This window comes from Solanum dulcamara, chromosome 1, assembly GCF_947179165.1.
Source record: "Solanum dulcamara chromosome 1, daSolDulc1.2, whole genome shotgun sequence".
Classification (NCBI taxonomy): Eukaryota; Viridiplantae; Streptophyta; class Magnoliopsida; order Solanales; family Solanaceae; genus Solanum; species Solanum dulcamara.
Window position 1 is genome coordinate 77,947,810 of NC_077237.1, and position 17,174 is coordinate 77,964,983.

Here is a 17,174-nt window from a genome sequence, read left to right on the forward strand (position 1 = left end):
CATTCTCTTATGGAACAAAGGGATGTCATCTTTCACCTTTTTTTCCCTCACTTGTTTGCACGAAAATCATAGTGTGTAAGAGAGATGAATTTGATGGTTTATTTGTTTGTTTAGTTATCTAGCACAAAAGTCAGCCCAATGCACAACACATCCCGTGTTAACGAGGTCTGGGGAAGGACCGCACCCCAAGGGGTGTGATTTAAACAATCTACCCTACTGCAAGCATTAGTGGCGGCTTCCATGGCTTGAACTCGTGGCCTATAGGTCACATAGAGATACTTTACCGTTGCTCCAAGGCTCCCCTTTGATTCTCTAGCATAATATTAAAACTGAATGGGGAAAGACTGCTCTTAACTTCAGTGCTGTTTCTATTTGCTACAGTAAACATAGATTTTTCTCTTTTTTCACAAAATCTTGTATTGGTATTTGTTTCTGATTATGCTGTACTTAATTGCATTTGCAGGTGCGAGGCTCTCACGTTGGCACCTATCTCCCCAGCTCCGGAATTTGGCATCACACTCAACGGTTCCTAAAGAAAGGTGTTTTAAATCCAAAGACCATTAATCACTTGGACTTTGATGCGCCTACGCGTGAACATGCTCAGACGTTACCTGATGACAAGGTATTCTCTTGCAAATAGATTGACTTAATTATCTGCATATGTGTCTCCGTATCTGATCTCCTTCTGGATGATTGATGATTCTTTTGGATCGTTAAAATTTGTTGGATTTTTCTTTTGACAGAAAAACTATCTCTAGATGTAGAATTAATAGAAGACCTTGTATCATCCATTGAACTTTAGGTCTAGGCTTAGATATGGCATAAACCACCATGCTTCAGCTTTCTCCTGGGTATTTCATGTCTTCTTCCACCCTCGTTATGCCTATCTTCATTCAGTTCATTCATGGTAGTCCTTTTCGATTTATGTATCATGTATTATGCATCTCTGGTTTCCCTGCTTGCTTTATAAGTTAATCATGTGAAGAAGGGGACGTGGGTGGGGGAGGGGATAAGAGAAAAAGAAATGGAAAAACCATGATCTTTGTAGCCAGTGTTAGAGGGAGTTTATATTGGTAGATTTCTTGATGCCTAGATATCTTATCAACTGATGGTGTATGTTACTCGTTTTGCATTGAAAACTTCTTGTACCTATAGAAACAAGATGAATCTCTTCTGGAGGATGTCTGGACTCTGTTAAGGGCAGGGAGACTGGAAGAAGCATGCATCCTTTGCCGGTCAGCTGGACAGGTATGCCAATCTTTTTGGGAAGTATGACACTATATCCTTTATTCTGATAAAAGCATTACCTTGACAGTCATGGAGAGCTGCAACACTATCCCCATTCGGTGGGTTTGATCAGTTTCCTTCCATGGAAGTCCTAGTGAGAAATGGAAAGAACAGAACCTTACAGGCCATTGAGCTGGAAAGTGGAATTGGTCATCAATGGCGTCTCTGGAAATGGGCTTGCTATTGTGCTTCAGAGGTAGGAAATAGGAATTCAAGTGACGAGATTTTCCTATTCCATTTCTAGCTTTTGTTTCGTCCAAAAATAATTGTTTATTCATAGTATACGCAAGAGCTGTTGGATTTATGGATGTCTATCTCTGTTATGCCTTTCTGGGGTCATATTAGTTCTCCATCTATGAATGTGTTGACGGGTTTTGTTTCAGTTGAACTGATGGAACTTGATTTCTCTATATTGAAGAGAATTGCAGATCAAGATGGTGGGAAGTATGAAGCAGCAGTATATGCAACTCAGTGCTGTAATCTGAAACGCATTCTTCCAACATGTATGGATTGGGAGGTATAAGATTCCTGCATTTCTTAATGCAGTGTTTTAATCTCCAAGATACTACATGTTTGATAGCCATTGGATTAAAATTTTTGCTGAATGTTGATTAGATCTCTTCTAGAAACTTCACTAGTCTTGTATATATTGTACAGATTCTGATCATGACTGTCATTTCTTATAACTTTCCTCTAGAAGTGGACATTGAGATTGGGACAGGAGGGACTTCAATATGTCATCAGATTATTCTGTTTCTTTGATAAAATTCTCTAATTATCAGGACTCCTAATTATTGCCTGTTCATCTGAATGTTCTATACAATGAACCCGAATACATATAATACTCTAGATATACAAAAGAGCAGAAGAAAAAGAGAGAAAAAGAAAAGACTCTAGATATACATGAAAAGAGAATGGGTCTAGATGCCCGTAAGAAATATGCCCACTGTCCAGGCCCCAGTTAAGACTTTAAAATGGGGAGGCTTCATCTGGAAACTAGACCCTAATCCCAGGGAGGGCCTATCCACGGCTTATCTGGATGGCCTGGCCCTCACTTTTCTTTCTATTTTTTTAAATGAATTTATTCCTCAATAACCTTGTTCATTTTATTCCTCGAAATTTTATTGAGTTTGAATGTAAAGCTGTATTTCTATACGAATTGCACACTAGGTTGTTTTCTGGAATCTGTAAAATAATTACTTGGTAAAACAAAGATGCAAAGATGTAAAAATGAACTACATATGTCCTTGAGAAATATATATAAGTACAGTCATACAGAAGACTGATGCAAGATTTGGAGGTGGAAAGACTGGATGAATTTTATGGCACTTAGATCAGTATACAGGACCAAAGGAAGGAGAAGATGCTCTCAGATGGAAATGCCATAGCAAAGGCTTTTTCACAGTCAGCTCTGCTTATGAAAACTTGAATCAGATGGGGTCTCAAATCAGTTTCTTACCATGGAAAGTGAAAATCCCCTACAAAGTGACAGTCTTCACTTGGCTGGTAGTGAAAGAGGCTGCTCTAACTCAAGAAAATCTCATGAAGAGGGGCATACAAATGTGTCCAAGATGTTTTTTTTTGTGAGCCAAAAGGCAGAGACAATCAACCATTTGTTTTTACATTGTAAAGTGGTTGGCCAGCTGTGGAACCTGTTTATTAGTTTCAGAGGCATAAGGTGGAATATGCCCGAGAGGGCAGGTCGGGCTCTAGTAAAGCTGGAACAATGAAGGGAGTGGTAGCACAGAGAAAAACAGATGGAGAATTGTCACAGTGATATGGTGGACCATTTGGAAGGAGAGAAATTCAAGATGTTTTGAAAGTATTAGTAGTCCTTACATAAGATTAAAATGGACTGCATTATCACTTTTTGTTATTGGTGTAGTTCTGAGTATATAGATGATCCTGTAGCAGTTGTAGACATTCTAGGATCTTTGTAAGATGAAATAGGACCTGAGATAGGTTTTCTTCTTTTTGGCTTACTGAGCCTACTCTGTTGTATGCTGCTCTGTGATGTAAATTTTTGGAATCCCAGCCTTAGTACTGAAGATTTATATACAAACTTGTTATCTCTGTAAGAAAAAGAAGATATTACGGATGAATATGCTATTTGTTTAGAACTAAGAAATTAGATATTTAGTGTAAGAAAACTACTCACTGAATTTGAAATAAAAACCTGAACTGTGTTTTTTGCATCTGAATAACACAGTTGAACTCGATTGACATTGGTTTTAGTTTCTTATTTATTTTTATATATGTAAAAATATATATTCAGTTTTGAAAAAAAATAATATATAGTTTTTCAATTTCTTGGTCCGTTAGATTGTTGCTTGTATTTATAATTAATTTTCCTTACATGTATAGACCTTTTCTCATTTATCTTCACATTTTCTTTATTGAACTGCCTGGTTTGATTGTGTTGACAGAACTATTTCAGCATAAACTGTTTTTTTTTCCTTTCCTCACAAATTGCCTTACTGCTTTTAGTTTCATCCTTGTTGTTTGGAGGATGAACTTATTTTCAACCATGTGCTTGCATTTTTCATAAGGAGCTTTGATTTCCACTTCTTTTTTATTTTCCTTCTGCCAATTCTTTGATTTCTAGTGTTGCTCTTGATACTGAAATCAATGTTTTCTTGTACCAGTCTGCTTGCTGGGCCATGGCAAAATCATGGCTTGATTTTCAGGTTGATATGGAATTGGCCCGCCTGCAACCCGGTGGAAGAGACCACTTCAAGAATTTTGAAGAAGCAATTAGTCCAGATTTTGCAGATGGCGCTTCTCAGCCCGCTGTTGGACCAGATAGTTGGCCACTTCAAGTTGTGAATCAGCAACCTAGGCACCTTTCTGCTCTTCTACAGAAACTCCATTCAAGGTAACTATGCAGTCCAGATATTGCTCCATATATTTCTTTACTTCCTATCTGAAATCTGTAAACTTCTTTGTAATCTAGCGATACGGTGCATGAAATTGTTGCTCGATCGTGCAAGGAGCAGCAGAGACAAATTGAGGTATAGAGTCGTTTCATATCTTATATTAACCGTTTCACTTTTTCTTTAGAAGAGTAATCTGTTTTAGCCTCTATTTAGTCCCTTTGATCTATTGGAAATTGGAAAATTTAGTATCCCCCCTTTTTGATGACAAGATGCATCTTACCAGCTGATGTACTTCTGCGAGTCTATACACGATCATTTGCATCAAACAACTTAATTCCAGAAGTGTAGTTTATGTTAAATGCAAGTCTTCACTATGTACACTTGATGAGAAAGACGGTGAAGCACATTAAAAAGATCTATCTGCAGTGTGCTACAAATTGTAAAACTATGTGGTGTTGAGCTGTTATACAGTCTGCTGAGTTGAATGTCAAAGAAACACTGCCTGTGAAAGTTGGTCTGTCTTGTCTTATGATTTAAGTAATTTCTGATGATCTTTAGAAGGAGAAATAGGGTACCGCTGCATGCTACTTTCCACAACCATGGATGTCAAATTTCTTTGATGTTATTTCTTTCACAAATTTACAACGTGTATGCATTTTATGTATTATTGTGGCAGCTCAATCCATATCTCTGTGCACCATAAATTCTGGTATTTTAGGACTCCCTCACTTGGTCTTGTGTCACTCTCAGACAAGCCCGGTTCCTTCCATTTTCTTTGCCTTGACAGTTCTGTGTATATAGTGGCTTGGACGGGTAATAACTTTGGGTACATTGTAACCTGACCTTTTCCTTGGTATCATTCTAAGTTATTACATCTTCCCCATGAGGAAGAGATTAGTGTATATTAGCCAAGTATGGTTTCATTTCCGAAGTATTCTAGTTGCACTGATCTGTTCTGCAGCTTTAACCAAAACTTTTGAACAGATGAACCTTATGTTAGGAGACATACCAAGTTTGCTGGACATCATATGGTCTTGGATATCACCTTCTGAAGATGATGAAACCTTCTTCAGGTAAGTAAACTTTTCACATTTCATTGTACATGAGCTGAGTTTCGCTATTGCTTATACACACCAAGATTCAGTTATTCTGCAGTTCTTTTCGATTCTTATTGTCTTTGTAAAGCTTCTTCAGAGTATTTTTGAAAATCTTAACAGTATTTAGCACTATTGAATTGTGTGACCACCTCATCAAAAAGTTGAAGTTGCTAGAAACAAAACACGTTTTTTGTTTAATTACTTCCTAACACGCCTCTTCACGTTTCAGTCTCATTCTTTTTCTTGTCAACACGTGAAGTTCCTTTTCTTAAATGGTAGTAGTGAGATATAAAGCCAGGACCTCTACCTATTCTGGCACTCTATTGAATTTTGTGTGACCACCTCATAAAGATTTTTAGCAGACACTTCACATACTGAGCCTCCCCTCTATATTTAGCATGTTATATTTCCTGATGTCAATTGTCCAAGGGGTTAGGCATCCAGAAGTACTTTTTGTTGTTTTTCGCTCCTGGATCTTACAAGATAATCCGAGTCCTTGATAGTTCGAATTACATGGATGATTTATCTATACATGTGTTTAGTAATAGCTTATCACAATATTCATCAATACTTGTATTCTTGGAAATAAAGTTTATGTTGGATGTGATTTATGCTAAATGTTCATTTTTTTTGCTTAGACCTCATGGTGACCCAGAAATGATGCGCCTTGGTGCACACTTAGTGCTTGTTCTCCGATACTTACTCGAAGATCAAATGAAGGATGATTTTAGAGAGAAATTACTGACGGTTGGTGACCTCATTCTTCACATGTAAGTACTATGTAACATATTCCTTTTTTTTGGTAGTATTGATAAATGTAGAACGTATATGGGGAATCAATAATCATGTTCTTTTCATCTTATCTAATGTGCTTCTTTAAAATGACAGTTTGGAGAACATGTCCATAATTCACTGCTTATAGCATCCAATGTAATTTTGGTGGAAAATCAGTTAAAGTTTGCGCTGTAGCTTCATAGAACTTTGGTAACTTCCTTATGTGGGATGCTTGACTTTTCCAACCAAATTAAGTGTTTTACCTGCAAGACAAATTTTTTTCTGGCCAGTTACTTTACTTTTCTTGTGAGATCTTGCTCCTATTACCTTGTTGTGACACTTGACGGAGTTTGAAGATGATTCGGGTGATGCAGGATTTGTCCAATTATGAGCCCGTTTGGATAAGCTTAAAAAAAGTAACTTTTATGTATAAAGTGCTTTTAGAACTTTGAAATGCTGAAAGTTATTTTTATAAATAAGCAGTTGAGTGTTTGGATAAAAGTGCTTATGATGTGAATTTTAGGGTTAAAAGAATAAAAAAAGGTAGTTTGAGAATTTAGTTAAAATATAAAGGATATAAAAGTAATTTCCATGGTCAAAGAAAATGACTTTAAGCACTTTGGAAAAAAAAGTTAGAAATCCTAACTTTTCATTTCTGACTGACTTTAAGAACTTTATGGCTTAAAGTCAGCATTAGGCAAACACGTCCAAAAGCTAAAAAGAGGCTTTAAGTTGGTTTTGACCAACTTAAAGCCAATCCAAACGGGCTCTATATTGAGTTCCTTCGGCATAAGCACATAACACACGTCCTCTAAGATAGCTTCGATCGTTCAGAAATATAATAGCATGACTTGTGTCTCCCAATATTCTTCTCCCAGGTTCAGGTGATTTATTACATAGACTGTTGGGACAACGTCAAAAAATGGTACCTGATTTGTCTCACTTGTCTACTTAAGAGTGTGGGTCTTGTCAACTCGATAAACATACTCACTCTTATTTCCCACGTTGCCTTAATAATCAGGTTGAGTCTCCTTTTTTTAGTTTGGTCAAATGTTTGGGGCCTAGTCGAGTCCGTTCTACTCTAGAATTCTGGTACTTTGTCAGTTTCATTGATGATTATTCCACGTGCACTTGGATATTCTTGATAAAAAAGCGGTCTGAGTTATTTTCTATTTTTCAGACTTCCTATGCTTAAATCCAAAATCAATTGGCAGTTCCTCCACACATTAGAAATAATTGTTGTTTTTTTAACAGTGGATTATTCATCAAACATCTAGTTCTTATACATCTCAGCAAAATTGGGTAACTGAAAAGAAGAATAAGCATGTCATTGTGACTGTTCGTACCCTACTCATACAATGTCATGTTTCATTGTGTTTTTTGGGGGATGCAGTTCTCATCTTCTGTTATCTTATTGATCATACATCATCCTCAGCTATTCAGAATCAAGCTGCATTCTCTGTTTTGATTTCCCACTTACCTTTGTTCTCTCTTCCACCTTGTGTTTTTGGGAGCATGTGTTTTGTTCTTAAAATTACTCCTGATATAGATAAGTTAGCCCCTCGTGCTCTTAAATGCATATTTCTAGGTTTCAAGGGTGACGAAGGATATCAGTATTATTCAACTTCCCTCTCGCAGTGCCTTATGTTCGCTAATGTTACCTTCTTAGAAACCGAACCATACTCCACATATTTAGGTATCATTTAGATATTTCTTAGGTGTTACCAGTTCTATCTCTTGGAGATTTAGTCACTATCTCTTCTTCATCTTCCTTCACTATTGAGTAATGGGAAGCAGGCTAGTCCCCGAAAATGCCCCGCCCGTAAGTTCCTTTGTCGTTGGGGAAAAAAAGATAGAGATTTTTTGAGAAAAGAAATTCTTCCTTTTTTGATCCCATGCTTTCCGTTGGTCAACAACCAACTAACAGGTCCACTACCTATAGCTCCAATGCCATCAGCTAGAACTCCACCATCTATACCACCTACAGTTCAACCTTCTACAAGTCATCGTCCAACATCAGGTCCAAATTATTCATGTCTTGTAACGAAAACTTTACCTTTTATTTTTCTTGAGAAATAAGCCTTTACCTATTTCAGACTTGTCTTCTTCTAGTCTAACGATCACACTTTAGAAAGGTATCCAGTCTACTCGTAATCTTAATCACTGTTGTACTAGTTTGAGTTATCACCGTCTATCATCATTTATCACCCATTATGCTTTTGTGTATTCCTTGTCCTCTGTCTCTATTCCTACATTTGCAAGTGAACTGCTCTTATCCTGGATCAGTGTTCAGGAAAGTGAGTGCTTCAACGCTTAAAGCGATGAAGCGAAGCGATGCGAGCCAGTCACGCTTCGCAGACTAGAAGCGATGGAGGTGAAGAGAAGCGGTCGCTTCGAAGGATGACGCGTGATGATGTGCGAAGCAAAGGAAGCGACACTTAATATTTTTTTAGGTCTTAAAAGGTCTATTAAAGGGGAAAAAAGAGCCACGACCTTTTATTTCAAGAGACCCAGCTTAGTTTGACTACTGGTCTGCTTCTCCTCTAGGATTTTCACACATCTTGAGTTTGTAATTTGAAATTTTGCTTATATATAATGTCTTTATTTATTTTGGTCTTTTTTCTTTTAACTTACGCTTCACTTCAATGAAGCGAATGCTTCACTTCAATGAAGCGAATGCTTCACTTCACGCTTCGCTTAAAGCGTGAATCGGGGCTTGTTGCTTTTTTCCGCTTCACGCTTCCCTGAACACTGTCCTGGATGATGACAAACTATGATCAGAGATATGTCTACTTTACATGCTAGTGGTATTTGAGAGCTTGTTCTTCTTCCCCAATGTAAATTTACCGGTTGCTGTCAGTGGGTTTATGCTATCAGAGTTGTTCTAGATGGTTAAATTGATCGATTAAAGTCCGCCTTGTTGCCAAAGATTATCTCAGATATTAGGGCTTGATTACAATGATATTTGTTCCCATTGATAAAGTAGCAGTTGTCCATCTTTTTCTATCGATGGTTGTTGTTTGCCATTGGCCTCTTTATCAGTTGGACACTAAAAACACTTTTTCTCCATGGTGATCTCAAGGATGAAGAATATATGGAGCTACGATTATTTAGAAGTTTGTATGACTCATATTGAGGCTTATTATTTTATATTCTATAGACATATTCTATGACTCGTCTTCTGGAGATGCGAAGATGGGAGACGACTGATGACTAGCAGACGCGAAGCATATTCCAAGTGTAAGAAGGATTTCTTAAGAGGAATTTGGTTCATGACACAAACGTGTGGATCAAGGAACAAGAGCTCAACATGGAAGTATTATCATATTTGCACAACAGGAAAGTGCTTTGAATTAGGAGAAATCACACGTGAAGGTCGAACTATTTATGGAAACAAGTGCAATTGGGATTGAATTTCTTGACCAAGTTCCAATGGGTTTTGGAGCAAGAAGATATTAGGATTTTGACCATCACTCCTATATAAAAACCATATTGATGCCATTGAAGATGGACGCTATTCGCACAGATCAAGATTTACTTTTAGCAATAGTATTCATTGTGAGGAGTGCTTTGTGAAAATCAATTACGAAGAGAACCTGTTAATAAGAAGCTGCTGCTTTAGATCTCGAGTTGTTCAGTTGATTGTTCTTATATTGTAACCTATTTACTCCCATAGAAGATTTGTAATAGGTATTTGTTTCTTGAATTGTAAAGGCTTTTAAGATTGAGGTAGAATCTTGAAAGGGCCAGTTGCAACTAGGAAGGGTAAGGTAATAAGAGTTATCCTTTTGGTTATAGAGTTGTAACCTAAAATTGCTCTAGTTTTTGGTGGAAATTTGAGGTAAATCCTACAAGGGTAGATCGTGGATTTTTACTCCCTCAGCAAGAAGTTTTCCATGGTAAAATTCCTTGTGCTGATCATATTCCGTACCTTACATTAAGTGGCAGCCTACAATAACAATTGTATTAGACTATTAAGTAGTTACCTAATTACAAAATATACATGTGATGAACTATATAAACCTTCACATGTCCTTCCATGACAATAATTTAAATAGAATTTGGAAACAAACAATTTATTGAGAAATTCATTGTAATAAGATACAAAGCTATTTGTTCCAAGGCCCTAGCAGTGTTAGCACATGCATTACACACGGTAAAGACGATAAATACATTTAACATCTTTATGCTATGAAATACCAAATCGACTAAGAAATCCAATGGAGTTCTGATTGAGGTAGGTTTGCATTCATTAAACTCCAAACTCAAACAAATAAACTTGACTTGAAACCATATGTTGGTTATTTATCAAAATAAATAATTATCTATTGGTTGTTTATGTTGGTTCCTGATTGATTGGATTTGCCTTTTGTGACAGGCTTCATGAAGAGTTAATGTCTTCATCTGTCGATTTTATTTTTCCATTGTGTCAGGTTCATCTGCTCCATTTTTTTGAGACATCAAAGTAGTACTGCACTATTTTCAGTGTTATTTTCAAATGTTATAATCCAATATCCAGTGTGTGAGATTATTTTTAGTACTATGTTATCTGCTTCTAAAGCCTGAAATGCAATTGCAGGTATGCTATGTTTCTGTTTACAAAGCAACATGAAGAGTTGGTTGGGATTTATGCTTCTCAGTTAGCTCGTCATCATTGTATTGATCTATTTGTGCATATGATGGAATTAAGGCTGAATAGCAGGTATTTGCCTATGTGATGCCGACTTTTTTTCTCTTTATTTTTTATTTTTGGAAAAGCAAGCATTATGGCTATAACAAACAATAATGAATTTTTGTTGGACGTTATAAATAAGAACTTTTCCAAAAATAATAGGGTAAAATGTTATAAATAAATCTCATGGAAGCACATCAACAAACCATAATGATTTTTTGTTGTCAAAAACCCTTATAATGTGGGAGAAGTTCTTTTTTATGAAAGTCACCTTTAGCATAAAAAAAAGTTCTTTTTTTTATGACTCATGAACAGTTCATTCTACTTGATCATTACTAGGAAACTTTTGCTGAGTTTTTTTTTTAGAAACTATTTTTAATGGCTTAAGTTGCTGTCTGATTCCATTGTCGCTTTTCCATTGTTGACAGTGTTCATGTCAGATATAAAATATTCCTTTCTGCTATTGAATACTTGCCATTTGCTCCAGAAGATGATTCAAAGGGCAGTTTTGAGGAGATCATTGAAAGGTTACTTTATTCTTCACACATATTTCTCAAGTTTGAAAACATGCAAAATAGAATTCCTTCAAAGGACTTGGCATTAAATTATAATTATTTTAACAGGGTTCTTTCAAGTTCTCGTGAAATCAGAGTTGGGAAATATGATAGCAAAACTGATGTTGCAGAGCAGCATCGATTGCAGAGCCTTCAGAAAGCTATGGTAATTCAGTGGCTTTGTTTTACACCTCCTTCAACAATCAATAATTCTAGGTCCGTCAGTATGAAACTTCTTTTCCGGGCATTGATGCACAGGTCAGTTTCTCCCCTCCCCCCCCCCCCCTTTTTTTTTAAATTTATGATTCCTTGACGTGACTCAAATGATCATGCCCTTCACTCTGTACTTGGTTATCTCATGAACGATAAAATCATGAATGTTGATTCATACATGCTGTTGATGGGTAAGGTAATTTTATAGACCCACCCCACCCCCCAAAAAGAATAAAGGGAAAGAAACCCCAACAGTACGTTCACATCTGCAAATAGGAAGCAGCTCGTTTGGTTGAATGTGTTCTGATCCTTAATTGTATTGACTTTGCGTATACAATACGTTTTGCAGGAGTAATTTTTTTAAAATCAGTAAACTAGGAGTTATTATTTTAAATTCTCCATAATACTCTTCTTCTCAGCTTTCAATCTTTGCCAACATGCCCAACCTGAATTTTTTGTGTGCTGTTGCATCCCCCCTCCACCAATGTTTGTTAATCTTTTGGATGCTTAAGTACTTTTGCTCACTGTTTGTGCCCAACATATAATTGGGATTCACTTTCAACTACTTCCACAGCAATGTGCTGTTCAGGGAATTTGCTCTTATTTCAATGTGGAGGGTTCCAGCAATGCCCATCGGTGCTCATACTTTGCTTAGTTTACTGGCTGAGCCATTGAAACAACTCTCAGATGAGCTTGTTTCCATTGAGAGTCATGAGTTCTCGGAGAATTTGAAAGAGTTCCAGGACTGGGTATGCTTTTGAGAATTTTACAGAAGATTTTGAGATGCCTTTGATTTGCTTGCTATTTCTTCAATCTAGTCGACTTTAATCGTAATATTTGTTTTGTTTTTTTTCCGAATCAGAGTGAGTTCTATTCATGTGATGCAACTTATCGCAACTGGCTAAAGGTTGAGCTAGAGAATGCAGAAATTTCACCAGTTGAACTCTCAGATGAGGAAAAGCAGAAGGAAGTTATAGCAGCTAGAGAAACTCTTGATACATCACTCTCGCTTCTACAACGTGAGTGAAAGAGCTTATGTGAGAAAGAATTGAGAAGATATCTAGGCTTAGGAGTTGTATTGCTTTCTCATAAATGATTCGCCTACCCCTTGCAAAGTCTCTCATTTTTTTCTTTGTCTACCCCACAAATTGGCTCTCAATTTCTTTTCAAGTGTATGCCTTTTACAATTGAATTGTTGGGCTTCCAGAAAGTTAATGTGCTGAATGTGTGTCTTAGGACAAGAAAATCCATGGTTAGTTCCAACTGAAGATCGCATATTGGGAAGTGATGAACCTGTTTTCCTGGAGTTGCATGCGACTGCAATGCTTTGTTCATCAGCTGGTGATTGTATGGCTCCCGATGCCACCTTATGCACAACGTTAATGAGCGCCCTTTACTCTTCTGTCAGTGAGGAAGAAGTATTAAAACGCCAAATAATGGTATGCTAATTTTTCCATAGAGTCAAATGGGAAATTTATAGTGGATGACGTACTGGTCCAGTGAGAACATGTTGAATACATGAGTCTCCTCTCTTACATGTGGTGTCGAACTTTCAATTCTAATTGGAGTCTTGGACCGTGTTGGTCGAATTTCCATTAATCAAGGTAACTATCAAAAGTAGACAAGTTTTAGTGAGCTTTAGAAATGGTAAAATGGAACCTCCCTGCCAAGATATCAGTGCCAGAAAAGGGGTGTTGGGTGATGTCAGAATGGACATGCTAGCTAGCAAATGTACTTAAACATGAATATATCCGTCTGGGTTATAACTTATTGGTGTAACGATTAATATAGAACATGATAGACCATATGCTGATATTTAGGCAGCAGAAGGTTAAACTAAAATACAAGTTATAGATAGTACACAACTCATCCAGTTATAGGGCTCGTAACCTTGATAATGGGTTTCTAGCCTTGTTAGGTTTTTCTGTCTGAAACAAATTATTTATATCAACAATAAATTAAACCGGATTCAAGCAAAAAGTTATGCTTTAGAAGACTTTGACCTTCAACATAATCATAATAATATTGGTGATTGGCATGATCTTCGTGCAGGTGAGTGTCTCCATATCGTCCAGAGACAACTATTGTGTCGAGGTTGTATTGCGCTGCTTAGCAACAGAAAACGATGGACTTGGGCCACATAAGTTCCATGATGGGGGTATTCTTGCGGCAATGCTTGCTGCTGGTTTCAAAGGTATGAGATTCTCTAGTTGGTGAACTTGTTTTAAGAATAGCCTTCTCCCAATTTGGCAAAGCCTCCCGTTGATACGATCGTCTCCTCGGGGCTCCTTTTAGGACTACACTCATCTTATGCTGCAAATCATTGTGCGCTTTCAAATATGACTTGTTATGTGTCATTCTTTTGCATTTCATCTTTTTCTCCCCTTTTGCCCCTACTTAGTGTCATTAGTTTCGGGTTGTGTATTTTAGACCTTGATATTTAATTGCTTTAGCCTTATCTTCATATGTGGTTTTCAATTAGTTTTCTGGTGTTCCATCTTCTTTGTAAAACTTTCCTCCAATTTTATGTGTTTTCTTTTCTATCCTTCTTATCTCTGTGTATACATTCTCATTTCACCTGTGCTTACTTAATGCCTCCTCGACCACATTTTGTTTGATCTACTTAATGTTTTAGCGTCTCTCAAAAAATTTACATATTTGCTTGAACAACAAAGTCCACCACATTGGAGTGGGTGCAAACCTGGAAGACCAGAGTGCAAATTCCGGTTGACTACAATGTCGTGTTGATTAGAACTGGTGTTATGGATTAAGAGTTGGGATATTGTATAGGAAGTGACTTTTGCACATGTGAGATTCGATCATTTTCCCACTTGGTGGAAAATATAAAAAAATATTGTTCAAGAATATATTTTCCACAATTTATGGTACCAAATACTGGAGAATGATTTTGTCAAGGAAAATATAATTTTCTAAAAAAACATTTTAATGAAACTAGTCATTTTGAATTTGAATCAACATCATTAAACCTTGTCACACCATCTGACTATTAAGTTGGCAAAACTCTGCTAAGCTCAAGTATGATTAGTCAATATTTCTTCTCTTGCTCTCTGTGGAAAGACAGTGAGGTCATAGAAACCGAAATGTAGTAGAGGATTGGCCATTGTTTCTCTGTGGTACTGCTGACTTCTTGGGAACGAGTCTATGAATTGATTCAAATAGTTATTCTACTAGTGTCTAGGTACTAACTTTATTTTCAGTATATAGTTTGTGCCCATATATTGCATATAAAGAAAGTTATAACATCTGTATTTCATTTGGTTGATCATGCTTCTCAATTCCCTATTTATAATTGCTTTGTGAACTCTAATATCATTAATTGGTATCCTCTTAGTTTTTTTTCCTCATACCATATATGGATCAAGACAATGATCCTCGACTTTTGGAAAGAATCTTTACCTGTATATTATTACCAATGAATACGATGAGGTTTGGTGGAACTCAAGTGATATCAAATCTCTTGATTGACATGGTGTTGTATGAGTATCTGCTACTGTCAAAACCTTTTCTGTAGTTTTTACCCCTGATTCTATAGTTCTATGTTCGCCGTAAGTCCAAAACACATCATCAAGTCTTTTACCATTTGAAGTCAATCTCACTATGCAGATCTTAATCTGTTCTTGACCTTTTGGACCATAGAATCACTCGGAGGCAGTTCTTTTTACTCTAAGCTAGTACTAACCTCTTCTACGGCTCATTAGCATGTGGGAATGTGCTAGTTGGCATGATTTGTAAATGGGAATTCCGATGAAGCTCATTGCTGCTTCTTTTTTTCCCCTTTCTTTTTCTCTTTTATATGTTATCCCTTCATCTTCTTAAATTGTGTTGTTTCTCGTTAAAGGGGAGCTTGTTCGCTTTCAAGCTGGAGTTACAATAGAGATATCTCGATTAGATGCTTGGTATTCTGGTGGTGATGGTTCTATTGAAGGCCCTGCAACCTACATAGTGCATGGTCTTTGTCGTAGGTGTTGCATCCCTGAAGTTGTTCTGCGGTGTATGCAGGTGAGCTTTCTATTGGAACTCATAATTTCTAACTATTTATAGTATTATCTGTGTGCTATCATATAAATGAAAACGCCTATGACCACAAGTTTTCATTTATCTTATTTGACAATTCTGAATGTTTGAATAGAAGCAAAAGCTACAAGGACGTGTCTGTTTGTTCTCCCAGTTCTGATCTGTTGAGCTCTTTTGTAGGTTTCTGTCTCACTCATGGAGTCTGCTGATCTACTGAATAACCATGATGAGTTGATCAGCCTTGTCACAAATCCTGAAAATGGATTTCTTCGTCTCTTCAGTCAGAATCAGTTGCAGGTAAGCTAACTGTCAGGCTTCTACCCTTTATCACTGGAAAGAGATAATAGAGCTTTCCTATCAAGATGACTGTGTTTGCCAAAGTCGCATCAGCTCTCATGCATCATCACCCACAGATTCTTCCACCCTTCCACAACTACTAAGATTTTCTATTGGTTCTTCAATCTTTAATCAAGCCCCAAGTAGTTATTATTCCTAACCTTCAATGCTGTTGACCAAGTTGTGTGGCCGTAATTGATTCCCTTCATCCTCCCCACTGCTCCGACGTAGTTTACCATCTGGCCACCTCCTTGTTGCTTAATGACAGTAATATCTAGCTTCTGTTATAACGGACATATCTCCGGAGTTGTCATGAGCAGGATGTTTTAAGATAACACCATTATTTGCTAATGTAGATTGGAGTGTGCAGCCATTTGTAGGGATGATTGGGTAGTTAGATCCTCTGGAACCGCAATAATGAAATTGTGGCTTAATATATTTGCTATCTTGTTATTTGATTAATTTCTGCTATGCAATAATTAGATACTGCTACTAAAGTTGAAGCTCACATTTCATGCAGGAATTTTTGTTGTTTGAGAGGCAATATACAATACACAAAATGGAGCTTGAGGAGGAGTCAACTGCTTGATTTGTTTAAGATGAAGACCAGAAGAGGCTTAATTACTTGACATGCTTGTGTAAATTTAAGTGAGTGTGTGTATTTAATTTTGTAGTCTATTGAAATTCGAGTTGAGGGAAATTTTGAATTGAAAGTCAGAAAGCTATTAAGATTTTTTTTGGAATCTGAGTCATCTGCAAGATGAGCAGTACTTACTCCTCTTTGATTTAACTTAACTTATTTCCCTTCTATTTTGTTTTTTTTTTCTTTAAAAAAATGATCTCTTTCTAAAGTTAGTTATCGTTTGACCCCAAATTTTCAAATATTCTTGGCAAGTTATTTTTAGATGAAGTTTCATCATGTGTCTGGCCACAAATTTTTCCAAGAATATTTGACTATTTCAAAAAAATATGATTTGTGTAAGTTCTAAAAATTATTAAAAATGCCCATAAATTTGTATTATCATTTTATAATGAAAATATTTTGTCAAAAAATAATTTTATAGCATAATTGATAACAATCAACAACAAAATAACAAAATGGGCAAGATCAATATATTAATTGCATATTCAAACTTGTTACCAATTTAGTTGAATTATAATTCATTAAAAACAAATTGATCTTTTTTCTCAATTTTGTCACTCAAATTTTAACCCAAACCTTTTTGGAGGAGGTAGATAAATATTAGTTGAAATAAATTAATAATGGATGTTTTTATAAAATATAACAGTTTGGGCAATTTTTACATATTTGAAACTTTTCAAATACTCG

General features: G+C 36.4%; 1 protein-coding gene across 1 annotated transcript in view; it reads left to right on the top strand.

Annotated features, from left to right (window-relative positions):
* LOC129904899 (nuclear pore complex protein NUP107) overlaps positions 1 to 16,639 on the top strand; it is a 35,265-nt gene extending 18,626 nt beyond the window's left edge. The window contains exons 7-24 of the mRNA XM_055980348.1: positions 464 to 622; positions 1,156 to 1,248; positions 1,316 to 1,483; positions 1,706 to 1,804; positions 3,933 to 4,162; positions 4,241 to 4,298; positions 5,148 to 5,236; positions 5,899 to 6,030; positions 10,614 to 10,736; positions 11,135 to 11,233; positions 11,330 to 11,518; positions 12,048 to 12,222; positions 12,336 to 12,492; positions 12,710 to 12,912; positions 13,526 to 13,667; positions 15,333 to 15,493; positions 15,689 to 15,805; positions 16,365 to 16,639. Coding sequence (XP_055836323.1) covers positions 464 to 622; positions 1,156 to 1,248; positions 1,316 to 1,483; positions 1,706 to 1,804; positions 3,933 to 4,162; positions 4,241 to 4,298; positions 5,148 to 5,236; positions 5,899 to 6,030; positions 10,614 to 10,736; positions 11,135 to 11,233; positions 11,330 to 11,518; positions 12,048 to 12,222; positions 12,336 to 12,492; positions 12,710 to 12,912; positions 13,526 to 13,667; positions 15,333 to 15,493; positions 15,689 to 15,805; positions 16,365 to 16,433 — 2,463 coding nt within the window. The 3' untranslated portion in view covers positions 16,434 to 16,639. The remainder of the gene's footprint in view (positions 1 to 463; positions 623 to 1,155; positions 1,249 to 1,315; positions 1,484 to 1,705; positions 1,805 to 3,932; positions 4,163 to 4,240; positions 4,299 to 5,147; positions 5,237 to 5,898; positions 6,031 to 10,613; positions 10,737 to 11,134; positions 11,234 to 11,329; positions 11,519 to 12,047; positions 12,223 to 12,335; positions 12,493 to 12,709; positions 12,913 to 13,525; positions 13,668 to 15,332; positions 15,494 to 15,688; positions 15,806 to 16,364) is intronic.
* The last annotated feature ends 535 nt before the right edge of the window (positions 16,640 to 17,174 follow it).